The following is a 15507-nucleotide window of genomic DNA, read 5'->3' as shown; positions in this document are numbered from 1 at the left end:
GGGAACGTCTAAAACGCCAATATTATCAACAGCGGTGCTCTACTAATCGAGAAATTAAGGTGAATGCCGGACACGATGTGCGCCACGAGTGGGGCATTTCGGAAATGATCCCGATGACGTCAAGACTCCCGAGTACAATTAACCTCTAGTAATCGAAGTAGTTGTGGTAAGAAAATAACCTTCTGTGCATCACAACACGCAATGAAATGCTGCTTGTTCGTTTCCGTTTGATTCATGGAAGAAAGAACCTCTCGGCGTTACTACGAGGAACGGCGCGAGTGGTTCAAAAGTTCCGTTTTCGCCGAGCTGCGCGTCTCAGTGGTAGTTTCGGTATCACGTGCTGCTGCGTGTGCTTGGCTCTCGCAATTTTCGCACTGTTGATACTTTACTTCTGCTGCTGGCCAAGCTAAGCTCCGTTACAGTGAACTATACAGTCTCGGAGTGGCCCGTGGCTGTGTCTTGGCAAGGTTGATGGTCGCTGTTGCGCAAGAAACCGTAGCGTCGGTGGTCGGGCAGTAAAAGCGGGCAACGTTGGGCGCCGCAACTGCTAGATCAGAAGGCCCGTTCAGGCGGGTGATTTCAAGTGCGCTAACGTCATGCGAACCACTAAAACGTGATTTTCTTTCGAAATCAGCATTTCCTTGGCATGAAACAAGAACTACGATGCTAAGTTTCTACAGCGCGACTGGACGTGGACGGAGAGGAACACGCACGCAAACACACACACAGCGCTGTGTGTGTGTGTTTGCGTGTTCCTCTCTGTTCACGTCCAGTCGCGCTGTAGAAACTTAGCATGAACAACCAACTAGCCCGCCAACGCACTTTGGCCAATTTCATTTAAGAACTACGAGGTTTCCGGAACGCTATTTCAACAATCAACGTCGACTTAATATTTGCCTTTAGTGTCCCTTTAAGCAGCGGTCATGCTTTGACAGCCACAATTTCAAAACGAAAATGTGTACAATGAGAAACTCTCAACAGAACGTTTAAGACGCGATTCATCCGTAGGCTAATTTTCAAGCATGACAGACCAGGAAATGCTGGTGCATGGAACGTAGGCACGGATACACTTCTTTAATGCGGCTCGGAGCCAGCTCTACTTAGCCGATGGCGTATATCCTTGTGAAGTCTCCGCCCCTGAAGGGCCAGCGAAAGAGCGTCTTGATGTCGGAGGAGCGCTTCAGGCCAATGTTCTTCTCGAAGTACGCCTCCTCCGCGTCTTTCATGTGCACGATGACGGTGGCGACGGACGCGTCCTGCAGCACGTACGCCATGAGCGCCTCGGCGATTTCTTCCGAGTCGGCGAAGATGCCGCGCACGATGCGGTTCCCGTAGATGTCGCCCGACGAGAACCCGTAGCCGCACACCCTCTTCGAGCCGCGCCGCGCCACCGCCGCGCACACGTCCGCCTCCTGCGAAGGTTGTTACACCACGCTGCTTACATGTGTGCAAGAAAGCGCGCCGTAAGAATAGATATCCGGATATGTTCATGTTAAAAGACTGGGCAGCAAACCCGGGCACAAGAGAGAAGACACCACAAACGCGGATTGTGCGGTGTCTTTTTTCTTGTGTCCGTGTTTGCTGTTCAGTCTTTTAACACGAACACGTACCAACTAGCGCAGTTCTGTTATTCTAATTCGGATGTGGTCGCACACCTGGCGCTTACTTGCGCTCGGCCAACTTGATTACGCCTGAGCTTCGCTCCATCGATATGCTCGCGCGCGAGTGAGAGAAAGAGAGAGAATTAGGCGAAGGCAGGGAGATCAACCAGGATTGCAACATTCGGTTTGCTATCCTGCACTAAGGGGAGGGGTAAGGGGAAAGAAAGATTGAAAAATTAGTGAAGAGAAGAGCAGGTGCGAAGAAACTAACAAACAAACAAGCAAAAATTATATGCGTTAGCTTTCGGTATGTTTTCGGTATGTCACGTTAGTTTTCGGTATGAGGGAGATGTGCATATTGCTATAAGCGTCAACGTGGGTGCGTCTACGTCGAAGGCAGGTCATAGCGGACCAACAGCAATACACGCTGTACAAATTTATGCTCTTTTACATACTGACGTCCAATAAACCGGCAACTACTCCTATGAACACACGTTTTCCCTTCGTGTTATGAAATATTCATAAAAAAGAGGGATCAACAAGCATTTTTTTACGACGGGCTCTGAGGTAGCCGCTCCTGAAGATTACGCTGCAAGTGTGCTGCTTGTGACACAGCTTTGGTCTTTTTTCGTAGTGCTCAGTTTTCATTCTTGCATACACACACATAAAGACGCCAACGTTCGCTTTGAGTCGAAGTGTACTTTACACGAGGTTACGATACGTGAATATCACTGAACTGTAACGGGCGCGAACACTGCATGTGAACAAGGAATGAAGATGGAAAATGAATGCAGCTTACGGCCAAGGAGAGCTCGACGTACTTCTGACGGCAGCAGCCAAAGACACGCTCGTCGTATCGCACGACCATTGGAAGCGTCTCCTCGCCGACAGCCTCCACCTTGACTCCCAGTACGCTCTGCACCAGGGCTGATACGTTGGGCTTCCCTGGGCCCAGGGACCTGAGCTCACGGCCGTAGAGTTGCAAATTGTGCTTGTCCCTGCATGTTCGTAACCGAAACCAATTGGGAGGAAGAGAAAACAAGAAATAGAGTGATTCATTAATTGGGCTCTCAAGGAGATGAGGAATTTTTGTCAGCCTCCGATACTTAAATATGCGCATCGTCTCGTGGTCATACTTGAAGCGTAAGCTGGAGTTTACTACATTGAAGTACTGAATATGAAGAAGCCGATAATACGTGGTTATGTTGGTCATGAGACTCATGACCCAAGAAGATGTTATAGGTGTCTAGCTTACGGGCGAGAGCAAAGCGTTTGATATTTTAATTTGTTTCCGAAGTGGGTTTCCGCGCCAACTGCAGCGTCGTACATGAACAGTTGCTGCAGCCGGTAGTGAGGAATCGCTCAGCTTATGCTCTTCACTTTGATTGGTTTGAAATAAATAATATATTGAGCACGCTTGCGCCGTACACATTGTGAGGAATTTACAAAGTGTACTGTGTTTAATACTTGTTGTAGCATTGTCTATAGCGCTGTCGTATGGTCTATAGTATACGCAAAGCGCAGCCTTCATCAATGCACCGTGCTTTGCATTTCTGCGTCAGGGCAAGACCATGCATTCCTCTATGGCAAAACACACAATTCCCCTGAACCGTCTGGTGTTATAGTTTTCACCTTCTAGCATTATTCTTTTGAGTCAACTTGAGTGTGTGCGCGTCTCGGTGGCGTCCCTGGGCTCTTAGCGGTGTGTCTTCGTACGTAACGACGCATAGCGTGTCGCTTCTTCGTGGGAGCTCGCGTTCAAAGTCCATCCAGTCGGAGCAGCTCATCGTTTCTGACGCGTTCTGACCTCTCATTTGTCAACAAAAAGTTGTCTGCTAAATTGTGTGACACCGAATCCGTCGGAAAGCGCGGCGCCCTGCTTGCGACAGGAAAGCCACCATGTGCTGCAGCGTTCCGGCGCAGCGAAACTGTAAGCCGCGTTTTGACTGGAAGCAGACAAAACCACACTGACACGTCACTGTGTGAGTGAAATACGAAAGGGCATGCCAATTTCTGTCGCATGGTTTTATATTGAATGTGGCAGTTCAATAACTTCTGTTTGCGAGCGTCTATCTCCAACATTATTTTTGCATTCATCTCAGGACAATCCAAGGAACGCGTTGCAACGTAAAACTACGTGGGCCAAATTTGGGTGCAGGACGCCTTTCAGAACATACTAAACTGGTATTTATTAGGAAAGTGAATAAATGGGCCTCTTTGTATGCGTTCTTCAAAACTCGAAGGTGGAGGCCTTGTACCGTTGTTTTCTACAGTTCTCAGTTGATATATCGTTGCGCGTAAGGGACACGCACAGAAGAAACGATGAAACAAAACAAGGCTCAATCTTACACCAATTTTTATTTTGGAAGAGTGTGACTCTTTGTATACACTTTTGTACTTCTCTAGACATGCGCACTGATGTACAGCGAGTATATAAAAAGGGTCACACTGTTCCGAAATAAAAGCTTGTTTTAAATTAGTGTCTTGTGTGTTTCGTCGTTCCTTCTTCTGCTAATGTCCCTTATGCATATTGCAATACCCCCTATAATGATGATATCTGGGGTTTAACGTCCCAAAACCACGATATGATTATGAGAGACGCCGTAGTGGAGGGCTCCGGAAATTTCGACCACCTGGGGTTCTTTAACGTGCACATAAATCTAAGTACACGGGCCTCAGACATTTTCGCCTCCATCGAAAATGCAGCCGCCGCGGCCGGGATTCGATCCCGCGACCTTCGGGTCAGCAGTCGAGCGCCATAACCACTAGACCACCGTGGCGGGGCTGCAATACCCCCTAATGGCATACCAACAGGCCGAAATAGCAATTGTAGTGAAGAATAGTCCTGGCTGCGCCTGACTTGCCTGAACAAGCGGACCTGCGTCGGCAGGCAGTGAAGGAACATGTTCTGCGAGCCTACGTGCCGCAGAGAGTCGTCGAGCAGTCGCTTGCCGATGCCTCGGCGTCTCCACTTCGCCACGACGCCCAGCAGTGCTAGGTACGCCATGTCTGTGCCAACGAACGGCACTGCGCAAACGCCGTACAGCTCGCCTGCGTGGTTTGAACAGCGAAGATGTCGATGCACCAAATTAGTTGCATTCTAGTACAATATAGTACAGCGTTATAGTACAATGGCGATTATAATACAATGGTTATAGACCAAGAGCATTATAGTACAATGGTAATTGCGTGCTGCACGACGAAGGATCAGCCTTTGTTCGATCGCATACAGACGGCACAAACCAATATTGGGCTCGCTTGTTCAATATTGGACATGCGGCGCAAAAAAGGCAACCGACGCTGCTGGGACCCTACATGGGGCTTTTCTCTGGTACAATATCTTGTTATCTAATAAGTAATTATCTACAAATGACAAGGCTCTGAATGATCGACATGTATGTGGTAATTCAGTAAATCTACAATTAAGACTGCAGCACATATCCCTCAGATGAGTACATTAGCCATTCCTAAGCTCCACGCATAGCAAAAAAAAAAAAAAAAAACGTTGTAAGGAACAACTCTGGGAAAAGATAGGTTTATGACGGCGCAATAACCTTTCTCCACAGTGCGCTGAAAGAGCCTTAAAGAAAGGCACGTGCTAGGACAATCATGCTTACACACACACACACACACACACACACACACACACACACACACACACACACACACACACACACACACACACACACACACACACACACACACACACACACACACCACACACACACACACACACACACACACACACGCACACCACACACACACACACACACACACACACACACACACACACACACACACACACACACACGGAAATCAACTCTAGATCCGTACCGTCATCAGTTATTGCTCCGTAGATGCTTCCAGGGTCAGGTCTTCCAGAGGGTCTCCAGGTGGTGAGTCCCAGTCACGAAGCCTATCTCGAGACGGAGCTCCTTCGTGAGAGGCAACTCCTCCCAAAGCAGCGGCCTGATCGTGTATTCCCTCAGGTCCGCGCCGCTGGTCGATTGCCTGCTGGGACCCTGAGCAGACGCCGGCTCGTCTGCGCTCGCCATGACTCGGCCGCTGCACAGAATCGAAGAAAGGAAAGTGGCATCGAGCACACGTCAAAGTATAGTCATGGGCGCGCTTAGCGTAAACTCGGGAGCGCGTGCCGCACGGCGATATCACCTACGCCTATACATACACTAACACAAAGCTCTACACATGCGCAGTTGGTGAAGTTATTTTCCTATCACGTCATCGGTGAGCGCCTTCCTCGAAGGTGCGCTCAGATGGCTCGGTGCGCGCAATGGTAAAGCAGTCTCACCGCTAACGCACTGCGCGTATGGAAAGATTTGTGTTGGTGTAGGCTGGCACGCTAGGCGTACTCACGACTGTACAGGCAAGGGTTGTCATAGCGTGTAGGGGCCAGCCATCGTTGGCCGAGGGCTGCGGTTCAAGTGGAAAGAACGTCCACGATAGTGTCCGTCCTGTCCTTATTGTATACCTGCTGCCAGCTGATTACGTCACATCTGATTGTCCGCTTTCAATCAGCTGTGACGTAACAAAACCTACAGCGTCGATCGGCGCTGGCACGTCGTAACTAGGGTCAAGATTATGTATGCTGGCTTATGCAAACATGTAGGCCCGAATCAGACGAGGGCAAGGAACACTAGACAGGACGGGCGCTGGGTTTTTTTGTCCTCGTCTGCTTCGCGCCTTGATGTTTGCATAAGTATGCATGAACGACTAGCTCAACCCAATGCTTTGCTACGTATGCTGGCTCTAAGCGCGGATACGAGAGTACAAGAATCTGATCTATGCCGACTGAGCATGTTCTCATCTGTAACAAAATAAAGCGTAGTTCCTAGGTTCAAACACCCTCGCGCACATTAGTACACCTAGTGAAATGAGCAAAAGGCACGAAAGAGCATAATAACCGGAAAAGACAAACCTTTCTTCTGTTGTGCAAGAGCAGCGGTGAACGGCGCGCACCTTTCACGGCAGACGGCTTCTTCTTCTGTTTCGAATGCTTGAAACGCGCGTGCGCGCGTGCTCGCGAACATGCCAGTTATACATCGCCCTGAGAAAAAAAAAAAGAACAGTGCAAGAAAATGCGAGTTAACATATTCGCGCCTTCTATAAAGAAAATGAACACTATTAATAGCGCGAATACTACACGGCAGTCCGGTCATCCTTTTACACTTCCCTTTTTACTCTGCGAAAAGCTTAAGAGCCTTAGAAGCACAGAAGCATGGATGAGTTTGTAAGGCATTTTGTTTGTTTGTCGCCTAAAGGAGACTGACTCATACCCGCCAGGGGGATTGGCCACACTGACAATTATAACGGGATATGTAAACTCTACGAAACGTCGAAAAGAAAGAAGAATGAAACGCGATGGAAATAAAAAGTGAAAGAGGAGAGAAATTGAAAAAGCCGTAGGGTAACATGATGGAATAACTTCACTGCCGCGAAAAACGAGGACAGATTGTCGGCTGTGAGGCCAGACAAAAAAAAGGGAAGCTTGCACTAAGCCGCGCAAGGCTTGAAACAGCAGAACTGGACGATTCTGGAGGCTAATGTGGTTGCTTCTAGGTTGTTTCTAGGCCTTAGCTAGGTGATGCAGGTTGTTTCTAGGTTGCTTCTAGGTCGCTGCCGGGCTTTAGCTAGGTGATGCTAGGTTGTTTCTACGTTGATTCTCAGCGCAGAGAGGTTCGAGCTAAACCACAGCTAGTAACAGACGCGACACGGTTGTCCGAACTCGAGAGACAGAAACTCGCGCTGAAACCAAGCGTTTGCACCTCTCATATAAATCTACGGGCAGGTCGTCGTTTGCGTAGGCCTTCCATCACTTCGGGGTCTTCTCGCAGCCGCCGTTGCCTTTCCAGTTCCTTATAGTGTTGGGCCTAACTGTTGCCTTCTTCCTTTTTAGTGGTACCATGGAACAAGTTTCTAGTGGCACATACCCGTTCGTTGGGCTAACTGTTGTCTTCCTCATTTTTAGCGGACCAGTGGTGAGTAGTGAGATTTACCCAATTTCTGTGGAACATACCTGATAGGCCACACAGGACAGACCGCACAAATTACGGCTGCCTTAAACAGTTTCACTATTAAAAACGAAGACGTATTGTCCACTCTTTTTCCTCTGTCCTCGTTTTTCGGCGCTGTGAAGGTATTCGATCATTAAGAAAGACGTTAATGCCGCATGTGCATATTCCCCGGCATTAATCCGCTCACTTCCTTTAGCTCGGCCGCATTCGGATGCATTCCAAATGCAACCGAGCACGTGTACTTAGATATATAGGTCTAGGTATGTTTAAAGAAATCACGTGGTCAAGCTTATTCCGGAGTTCTTCAGTACGGCGTCCTACAATCAGGTTGTGGTTTTGGCATGTGAAGCCCCAGAATTGTTTATAACGATAATCTTACGGTATTTATAGGGCCCTATAATTTCGAGTTATTTTGTAATTATTTAGATTCGGAACACAAGTGTTGAGCCAGAAAATCGAAGACTTGCTAACTCTTCGCCTTCTAGTACTCACTATAATGAAACAATCTTCACTTCTTCTTTCAGTAAGTAATCACGATAGGACTTTCTTTTCAACCTTATTTCATTTTTTTTCTCCTATGTCCCTCCTGAGGCCAATTTGTGCTTTTACATTTGCTCGTAATAGGATATCACAATTGCGTTTTATATGTCGCATTTTCGCTGGAGGCGAAAATGCTTGAGGCCCGTGTGCTTAGATTTAGGTGTACGTTAAAGAACCCCGGTGGTCAAAATTCTGGAGCTTTCCACCACGGCGTCCCTCATAATCATATCGCGGTTTTGGGACGTAAAAGCCCCTACAATTAAAAAAAAAAAAGCAATTGTGTTTTACATGGATAGGCATACCGAAACTTTTCATTTACAGCAGAGTTGTAAGTCGAGTGTGTACGTCGAGTGTGTCGTCACACGTTTGTTTTCAGAGTTATAAAAAATAATTGATTACGCAATTATGATTGTTGGAGTTTAACGTCCCAAAATCACGATATGAGGGACGCCGTATAGTGGAGGGCTCCGGAAATTTAGACCACCTATGGTTCTTTAACGTGCACCGAAATCTAAGCACACGGGCCTCAAGCATTTCAGCCTCCATCGAAGATGCGGTCGCCGATGCCGGGATTTGATCCCGCGACCTCCGTGTCAGCAGTCGAGCACCATAACCACTATACCACCGTGGCAGGTAGCGAAGCAAATTCTAATTGAGAATAACTTCATATCGCTTTGTAAATAAGCACCTCTAATCTCACGAACAAAAAGCATCTGAAGCAGATCCGTAGCCTGTACTCCCATCATTCCCATGCTGGTTGAAAATGAGCCGCTGAAGGTATCCACATAGACCCTAGTGCCATATGTCACTCTAGTTTTTATAGCACGACGATTTCAGCCATGGCTGAAATCGTCGTGTGCTGCATATGCGGCAGAGCACTCGCTAATGTGACGGCGCTTATCAATAGCCGGATCGTGAGGCTCGTGATGGCCACCGCGGGTGCTATTCAATTTACACAGCAAATCATGCACGCTATGCTCAAGAGACCATCTTGAAGAATAAACAGGAAAACGGGTTCAATAAAACACCTTCATGGCACTCAGTCAATAATGACCTTTATATCCCAGGAGAGCGAAAAGTGAAGTCACATAGGAATACGGTGTGACGAAAAGACGATATAGTGGTAACCTCGTACTGGGGAGTTACTCTGTGAATCTTAAACACATTAACGGGTATCTTACACCATCGGCGCATGCGCACTGTTATGTTTTTCATCGCGAATAAGTATACTTGACTCAGACTGAAGAATAAGTCAAATAAATGTTGATAATTACTATAATCTATGGCGATAATTTTCCAGAGCACACGGAAAGGATCACAAGGCAAATAATATTCATCGAACTACATGAGAAAATGTGTGACAGCATTCGCTGCCTCAGAAAAGATTACCCGGAAGATCATCTTGCGTTGTAATGTGATCACCGTCCACCGAAAGATTGAGACACCAAGACTGAGACTGCTGATGGCTATTGGTTATCTCAACATATTTTCCCCCTTCCCCGCTTAGTGGACGTTGCGACTGCATCTATGCAAGAGCTACAATTTACACTGCTCGCGAAAGTGCACACGACCATGGCGTCCATGTATGCGCAGAGCGTGTATGGCTTCGGCGCTCATCTCGACCGGCGGCCTACCGTGTTCGTGCCGGAATTGCCTTCCAAAAGCTTGTGCTCGTTGTGTGGCCTGTTGCCCGCAGCGTCATTCATTCTGCCCTGCAAGCATCTGCTGTGCGGATCGTGTTTCTACCAGTACCGCCAAATTAGCGACCGTTGCCCCCTGGACCAGCGAGTCTTCAGACAGGAGGAAGTGGCTCCCGCGCTCATCAAGAAGGACGCCATCCTCGGCTTCAGGATACGCTGCTGGAACGCGGGCAACGGTTGTGACGCCGAGGACACCGTTTCCGCCATGCTGGACCACTTCGTCAACGCCTGCATGTTCCACACCTTGAACTGCCGGACATGTGGCGAGACAATGCTGCATCGGGAACTTCCGCGTCACGTGATGTCTGGCTGTGCAGCCACCTGCTCTCCGGAATGTACGCTAAGGGTACCCTCGCTAGCAGCTTTCTCGACGTCAAGGAAACGCTGGAAAAGACGTCGCGAGAGAATGCTTCTGTACAGCGGGAGCTGGCATCGGTCGAGATGCGGGCTATCTACGCGATGAATAAGATGATGGATCAGCTATCGGCGACCGTACGCCGTATGAGAGCTGAAGCCGGACAAAGCAAGTGCACGTCGTGCAGTTCGCAGATTGATTCCTGGATCAGTGAAATAGGAAGTATCGTCCGTACAAATAGGAACGCTTTCATGCCGGCGTTTCAGCGAAACTTTTATCATGACGGGCAGTCGTTAAATGACGCAGCGCATGGCGCGGCGGCAAGTCGCACCAAGAACATTACATCCACCGCGTTCTTGAAATCCTCAGGTCCGACATGCCCTGGAACAACCAGCATAAACCCGGTCCAAAAGACAACCGCTGAAGAGTCTAATGTGCCAGGTCACAAACATCCGCTGGTGAATCCGCAACGATCGCTCCCAGGGCCACACGAAACTAACCTCAGCGAAATCATACAATGCTGCGAATGCATCATAGAGAACTGGGCGAGTTTCAGCGGAGGCACTGCTGCAGCCGACATTCGGAACGGCAGATGTGAATGTGGTACGGTTATTAACGCTTACGGTTTCTTGCTTGTTCCAAGGATGTATACCACTGGCGGAAAAAGTCGGGTTTACTTCACCGTGTGTGCGTTCAAGGGCTTCTTTGGTACCACACACGAGGTGCCCATGGATTCGGTGTTAAGGATACGGCTGGGTAGCCGTGCACCTGGCGCAAAGGATTCGGGTATAAAAGAACAACTTTCCTGGAAGAAAGTGAGCTCTCCGCAAAAGATTATGGGCGAGGAAGTGCTTTACTTCTCCACCAGCAAGCAATCCCTGATCCCCAGAACTGTAGAAGCACGTGGCTTTGTCTCGGACAACAAAGTTCAGCTGCGTTTCAGCGTGACACGTTGGTAGCTGATTGGTTTCGTTAAACTGGCTACGCCTGAAGTATTGTCCCATCATGTCCTGCTCATTGCAATCCATCCTCTGGCCTTACTCAGTGAAGAAACTTCAACTTGTTCGCTTTCGCTTATAGAGGACAACGCCCGTAGTTAGTGGCTTGACCGGTGCACGCGTACGAAGTGGCTATTTCATGAACCGAGACAATGATTTTTATTTTTGTTGGCGTAGGATGACATCGTGATGTGCTCATTGACACGTTCCTTAGCTGGCCGTGCATTTACGGCAGCGTCTGTAAAAGGAATAAACAATTAGGAAGATGAATTCGCATGTTGAATCCCAATTCAAGCGAAGCCTTCCGGAAGCATTGAATGGACCATTTTCCAAAGATGCAGCGCCACAGATTTTTCTGGTGGCGAAGATCGGCTTGAGGGCGCGCCGGCTAGCGAACATCCATAGCAATGTGAAGTCGTCATGGGCAATTTATAATTCTTGCCGAAATCTTTGCCTATCAAATGCGGTGATTAGGTGGGATACGCCAGTGCGTATGCAGTACAACCTTTGTAAAGCGTTTCACGAGGATTGTACTGCCTTCAACAAGGCAGGAGCTAAAGAATTGTGGCCATCGGACTTGCTATCTCGAAGGCTATTCTTCACCTCCTATGCAAACGTCAATATAGGGATAACACACAAACTTAGCCCAACGATGGCAGACAAAGGTAACTGAACAGCCCTTTTCTTTGCAAACAAAACATTTAACTATAATAAGTGGTATATTGGACGATTCGAATAATATGTCAATTTGATGCGAACCTTGATTTTTTTTTTCGCACGTCTTGCATCTGCATAGAGGGAGGGTATCGCCTTCGAGATTCGCATCAAGAAACTGATTGTTGGTGTTTGCGAGGCACCAACTAAGACTTTCAAGTGACTCTAACCAAGACCAACTCCCAGTTTTTTTTATCGCGTAACCATACGAGTAATGACGCCACGCACTACATAGAAAGGTTGCGACTATAACATGCGATTCTTCTGCAATATATCAGCGCGAACGGAGTGGCGGTAAGCGAGTAGTCGATGATATAACGGTAGCTTGGGCTAGTTGGGGATTTAGCATCGACATGTTAGCACAGCGCAAATTGAACGAGTACAGCTGAGAGGGCACAACACGGGCGCTCTCGATCTTAAAAAAAAAAATACTTGTTCTTGCGATCCGCTTTCAGTAACAAACGACGTAAGAAACTGGTGTCTTACCTGATGTTTCGAAACCGTGATCGAACATTCGCATGCATCGGAAGGAATCCGGAACCTTGCACACTAACTGCTGACCTATAACAGCAAGAGAACGCTTCATGGTGCTATGTTTGTCGCGACGTTCATTCAAATACATGGCGATAGCAGACGATGGTGGAGCCGGCGCGCTTTCATTCGGGCACTAAGTTTAGCCAGCTGTTGCTAAGGTGCCACGTGACTTTTGGAAAATGGTCCATTGAGTGGTACAATAATTATACAGATTTCGCGCACTTTGGGTAACGCTGCATGGCGAAGCTTTTGTGATGCAATAGCACAAAAATGAGCATAATGACAAAAGACGCGCGGCGTATATTAGCGACGAAAGTATCCCTGAACAACTAATGGTACTCCTTAATTCGACATTGAAGAGTGTCGAATTCCTGCAAGTATTATTATATGCATGCCGCCAGCGGCTGCTGAGGTCCAAGAGGAAGAGGCCATCAATTGCATCAAACAGAACAAACAAGAGGAACAAAATACGGCCGAGCGTGTAAAAGAAATTAAAAACGGTGATAACATACACGTTATAGTGCAATTAGCAGCCCCACGAGTTGCACTAAACAGTCAGCGCAGAAAATCGTTGGAATGAAAAACACTCCCAACATAAATCAGATACAATCAAATATAAAGCAAGGAAGTGACTACATCGAAAGGGGCCCGTCACTTTAGCATGGATGCTATGAGCGTCCCCTTTATAACGGGGCGGTGACATGTCTGCCACCAGGCTCGAAGGATAAAAAATGAAAAAAAAAAAGAAAAAAAACTTCCTTGTTTCATGTTGTCCTAATGCCTTATCTACATTGATTAAATCTATGTTATTGTAACAAAAAATATAAATTCACAGTCCATCTCTCTGCCTCTTAAGGCAGAATAACCTTTTTTCCCCCAATTATTTATTTTTGTACTTTATCTCTACTTTTCTGCCACCAATACTCTAACCGTCTCTTACTTATTTCTATCGCGGGCGTGTTCAGCTTTCCATTGTTGTCCCTAAAACCCAAGGCTTCATGTAGACTCGTGCCCACACGTATACCTGGGTGAATATCGCCACATTCAATCAGTACATGTTCCATCGTTTCCTTAGTTCCCCCGCAGGTCCCCGCAGTTCCCCCGCAGAGGCGCCCGCCGACGCGGGCGCCTCTGGCGGCAGCAGGCGCGTACTAGATCGGCAGAGCGGAGAGCAGTCGCGATGAGATGCAAATAAAATTCAGACAACTATAGCACCACCTGTTGCGATGCTAAACCTTATAGAACAATCATTTACCTAACAGAAAACATATTGGTGTACTGTATCTTTTCTTCCTCCTATTATTATTCAAAGAGTTTTGAAAATCGTAATTTGACTGTTATTCCAAGTGATTTCTTAGGTGTCGTTTTTTCGCAACCCAGGCGAAGAATAAGACAGCGCTTAAGACGAGACGAGATGAAGGCACAGACACGGCGCTGAACTAACAACCAAGGATTACTGCAAAACAAGTGAAAAAAATCGGCAGATCTCACGCCTTGTGCGAATCGGCTTCATGCGAAGCAGTCACCGAGTAGTTCTATGCTGCATTTTTGTCTTTGAGACAAGCGTTAAAAGGTAGATCGACGTGTTTTTCTAACTGTAGTAGTTTTGTGCACATCTAGGGCTTGCCCGGCACGGCGACAACACTGGCGTTTAAAGGGTAACTTATGGTCTGACGTAATGTCATCACTCACGTTAGATCACATACGTCAGTATTATCGAAATGAAGTGCACTTTACGGTGCGATGATGTGAATATCATACGTAACTTTCGTTTGCGTACTCCTCCGGGCTCGAGCAACGCTTGAAATAGCTTGCTGAATCATAGGAATACAAATGTAATGTTTGTTAGACTGCTATAAAAGTGGAGCCAACACTGGAACCGCAATTGACGTTGCACCAGCATTACGCCTGCATAGGGTGTCTTATTGCGATAGCAATTATATGGACAGTCTCGGCTGATTTTTGCCGTCGCCGTCGTCATGCACCGCATATGTATATATCGAAGCCACAAAGGAAAATAATTAAGAAAACTTTCCGATGCGCGGAATCGAACGGGCGACTTCCCGCTTTCCAGCGCGCGGCGTTCGACGGTTAGGCCACCAACAGCACCGTCGTTCAGCCGGCTAACGGCGAGCTATTTATATACACCACTTATATCAGCATGCTTTCTTAGTTGCCACATAGATGGCGCGATGTGCACGTGTGGCGCGCTTTAAAGATCGTCGCCCTGTTCCTGCGAATGCCGCTGCTCTTCGCCCTACAGGGCGTGGTCGCCTTCGTGCGCTTATCTCGAGGAAAGAAGGGGTGGCTGGCGGGGGGGAGGGGGAGCGGGAAGTTGTATATCTTGTGCTTTCCTCGCTGCAGCGGCCGCGTTTGCGAAAGGAGCGCGCTGTTCAAACAGAAATAAGTAAAACTGGGACAGTTAGTTCGCGCTCGTCCTGTGTGTACCTGTTCGTTCGTTTCGCGCGTCCTGCTTTATGTTTGAGCAGTGCGCTTCTAGTGTCGCGCTGTGACGCATGATAGTTCGCGCTCGTCCTGTGTGCGTTCTTTTCGTGCGTGCTTTGGGCTCGAGCGACACGCTGGCGATCTCGAGCTGCTTTCCGTTCTTCGCGTTACATTCCAATTTATTGCTATCGCATTCATTGCTTCGCCGTTGCGGCGAAACTGTGACTTTTTTTCAAAAGCAGTTTCTATACCTGGCTTGGCTCTGTGGCAGAATACCTGACTGCCACGCAGAATGCTTGGATTCGATTCCTGCTGAGGCCCTAATATTCTTTGCCTTCGTCGGGTCAACGCTGCCGATGTCGGTTTCTCTTAACGCTGTCGCATATAAATTATCAATGTCTGTTCTCGCCGTTCCGGGTAGATATAAACTGTCAATCACCTGTGGCTCATACCCGTACACCGCGGCCCGTGGTAAACGGGTATGTGCCACACGCGTCTGGAGGAAAGGGTTTGACGACGTACGGGACAGAATTCTCACGTTATTTATGTCTTTACCCAACAGTCATAATCGTCAAATCCTCTACTCTC

General features: G+C 47.9%; 2 protein-coding genes across 2 annotated transcripts in view; one reads left to right on the top strand and one right to left on the bottom strand.

Moving 5' to 3' along the window:
* Positions 1-1045: 1045 nt before the first annotated feature.
* LOC119385164 (uncharacterized) lies at positions 1046-3388 on the bottom strand. The gene is made up of 3 exons (XM_049414215.1): positions 3318-3388; positions 2401-2599; positions 1046-1412 (listed from the first exon to the last, which is right to left on the bottom strand). Exons 1-3 carry the CDS (start codon positions 3386-3388, stop codon positions 1101-1103), a joined length of 582 nt encoding a protein of 193 aa, XP_049270172.1. The 3' UTR covers positions 1046-1100.
* A 6330-nt stretch (positions 3389-9718) lies between these two features.
* Positions 9719-15507, top strand: part of LOC125757705 (uncharacterized) — a 57778-nt gene continuing 51989 nt past the window's right edge. Inside the window, exon 1 of the mRNA XM_049413600.1 lies at positions 9719-10116. Coding sequence (XP_049269557.1) covers positions 9746-10116 — 371 coding nt within the window. The 5' untranslated portion in view covers positions 9719-9745. The remainder of the gene's footprint in view (positions 10117-15507) is intronic.

This window comes from Rhipicephalus sanguineus, chromosome 3 (genome assembly GCF_013339695.2).
Source record: "Rhipicephalus sanguineus isolate Rsan-2018 chromosome 3, BIME_Rsan_1.4, whole genome shotgun sequence".
In the NCBI taxonomy this organism is placed as follows: Eukaryota; Metazoa; Arthropoda; class Arachnida; order Ixodida; family Ixodidae; genus Rhipicephalus; species Rhipicephalus sanguineus.
This window is presented reverse-complemented; position numbering and strand designations above follow the sequence as displayed.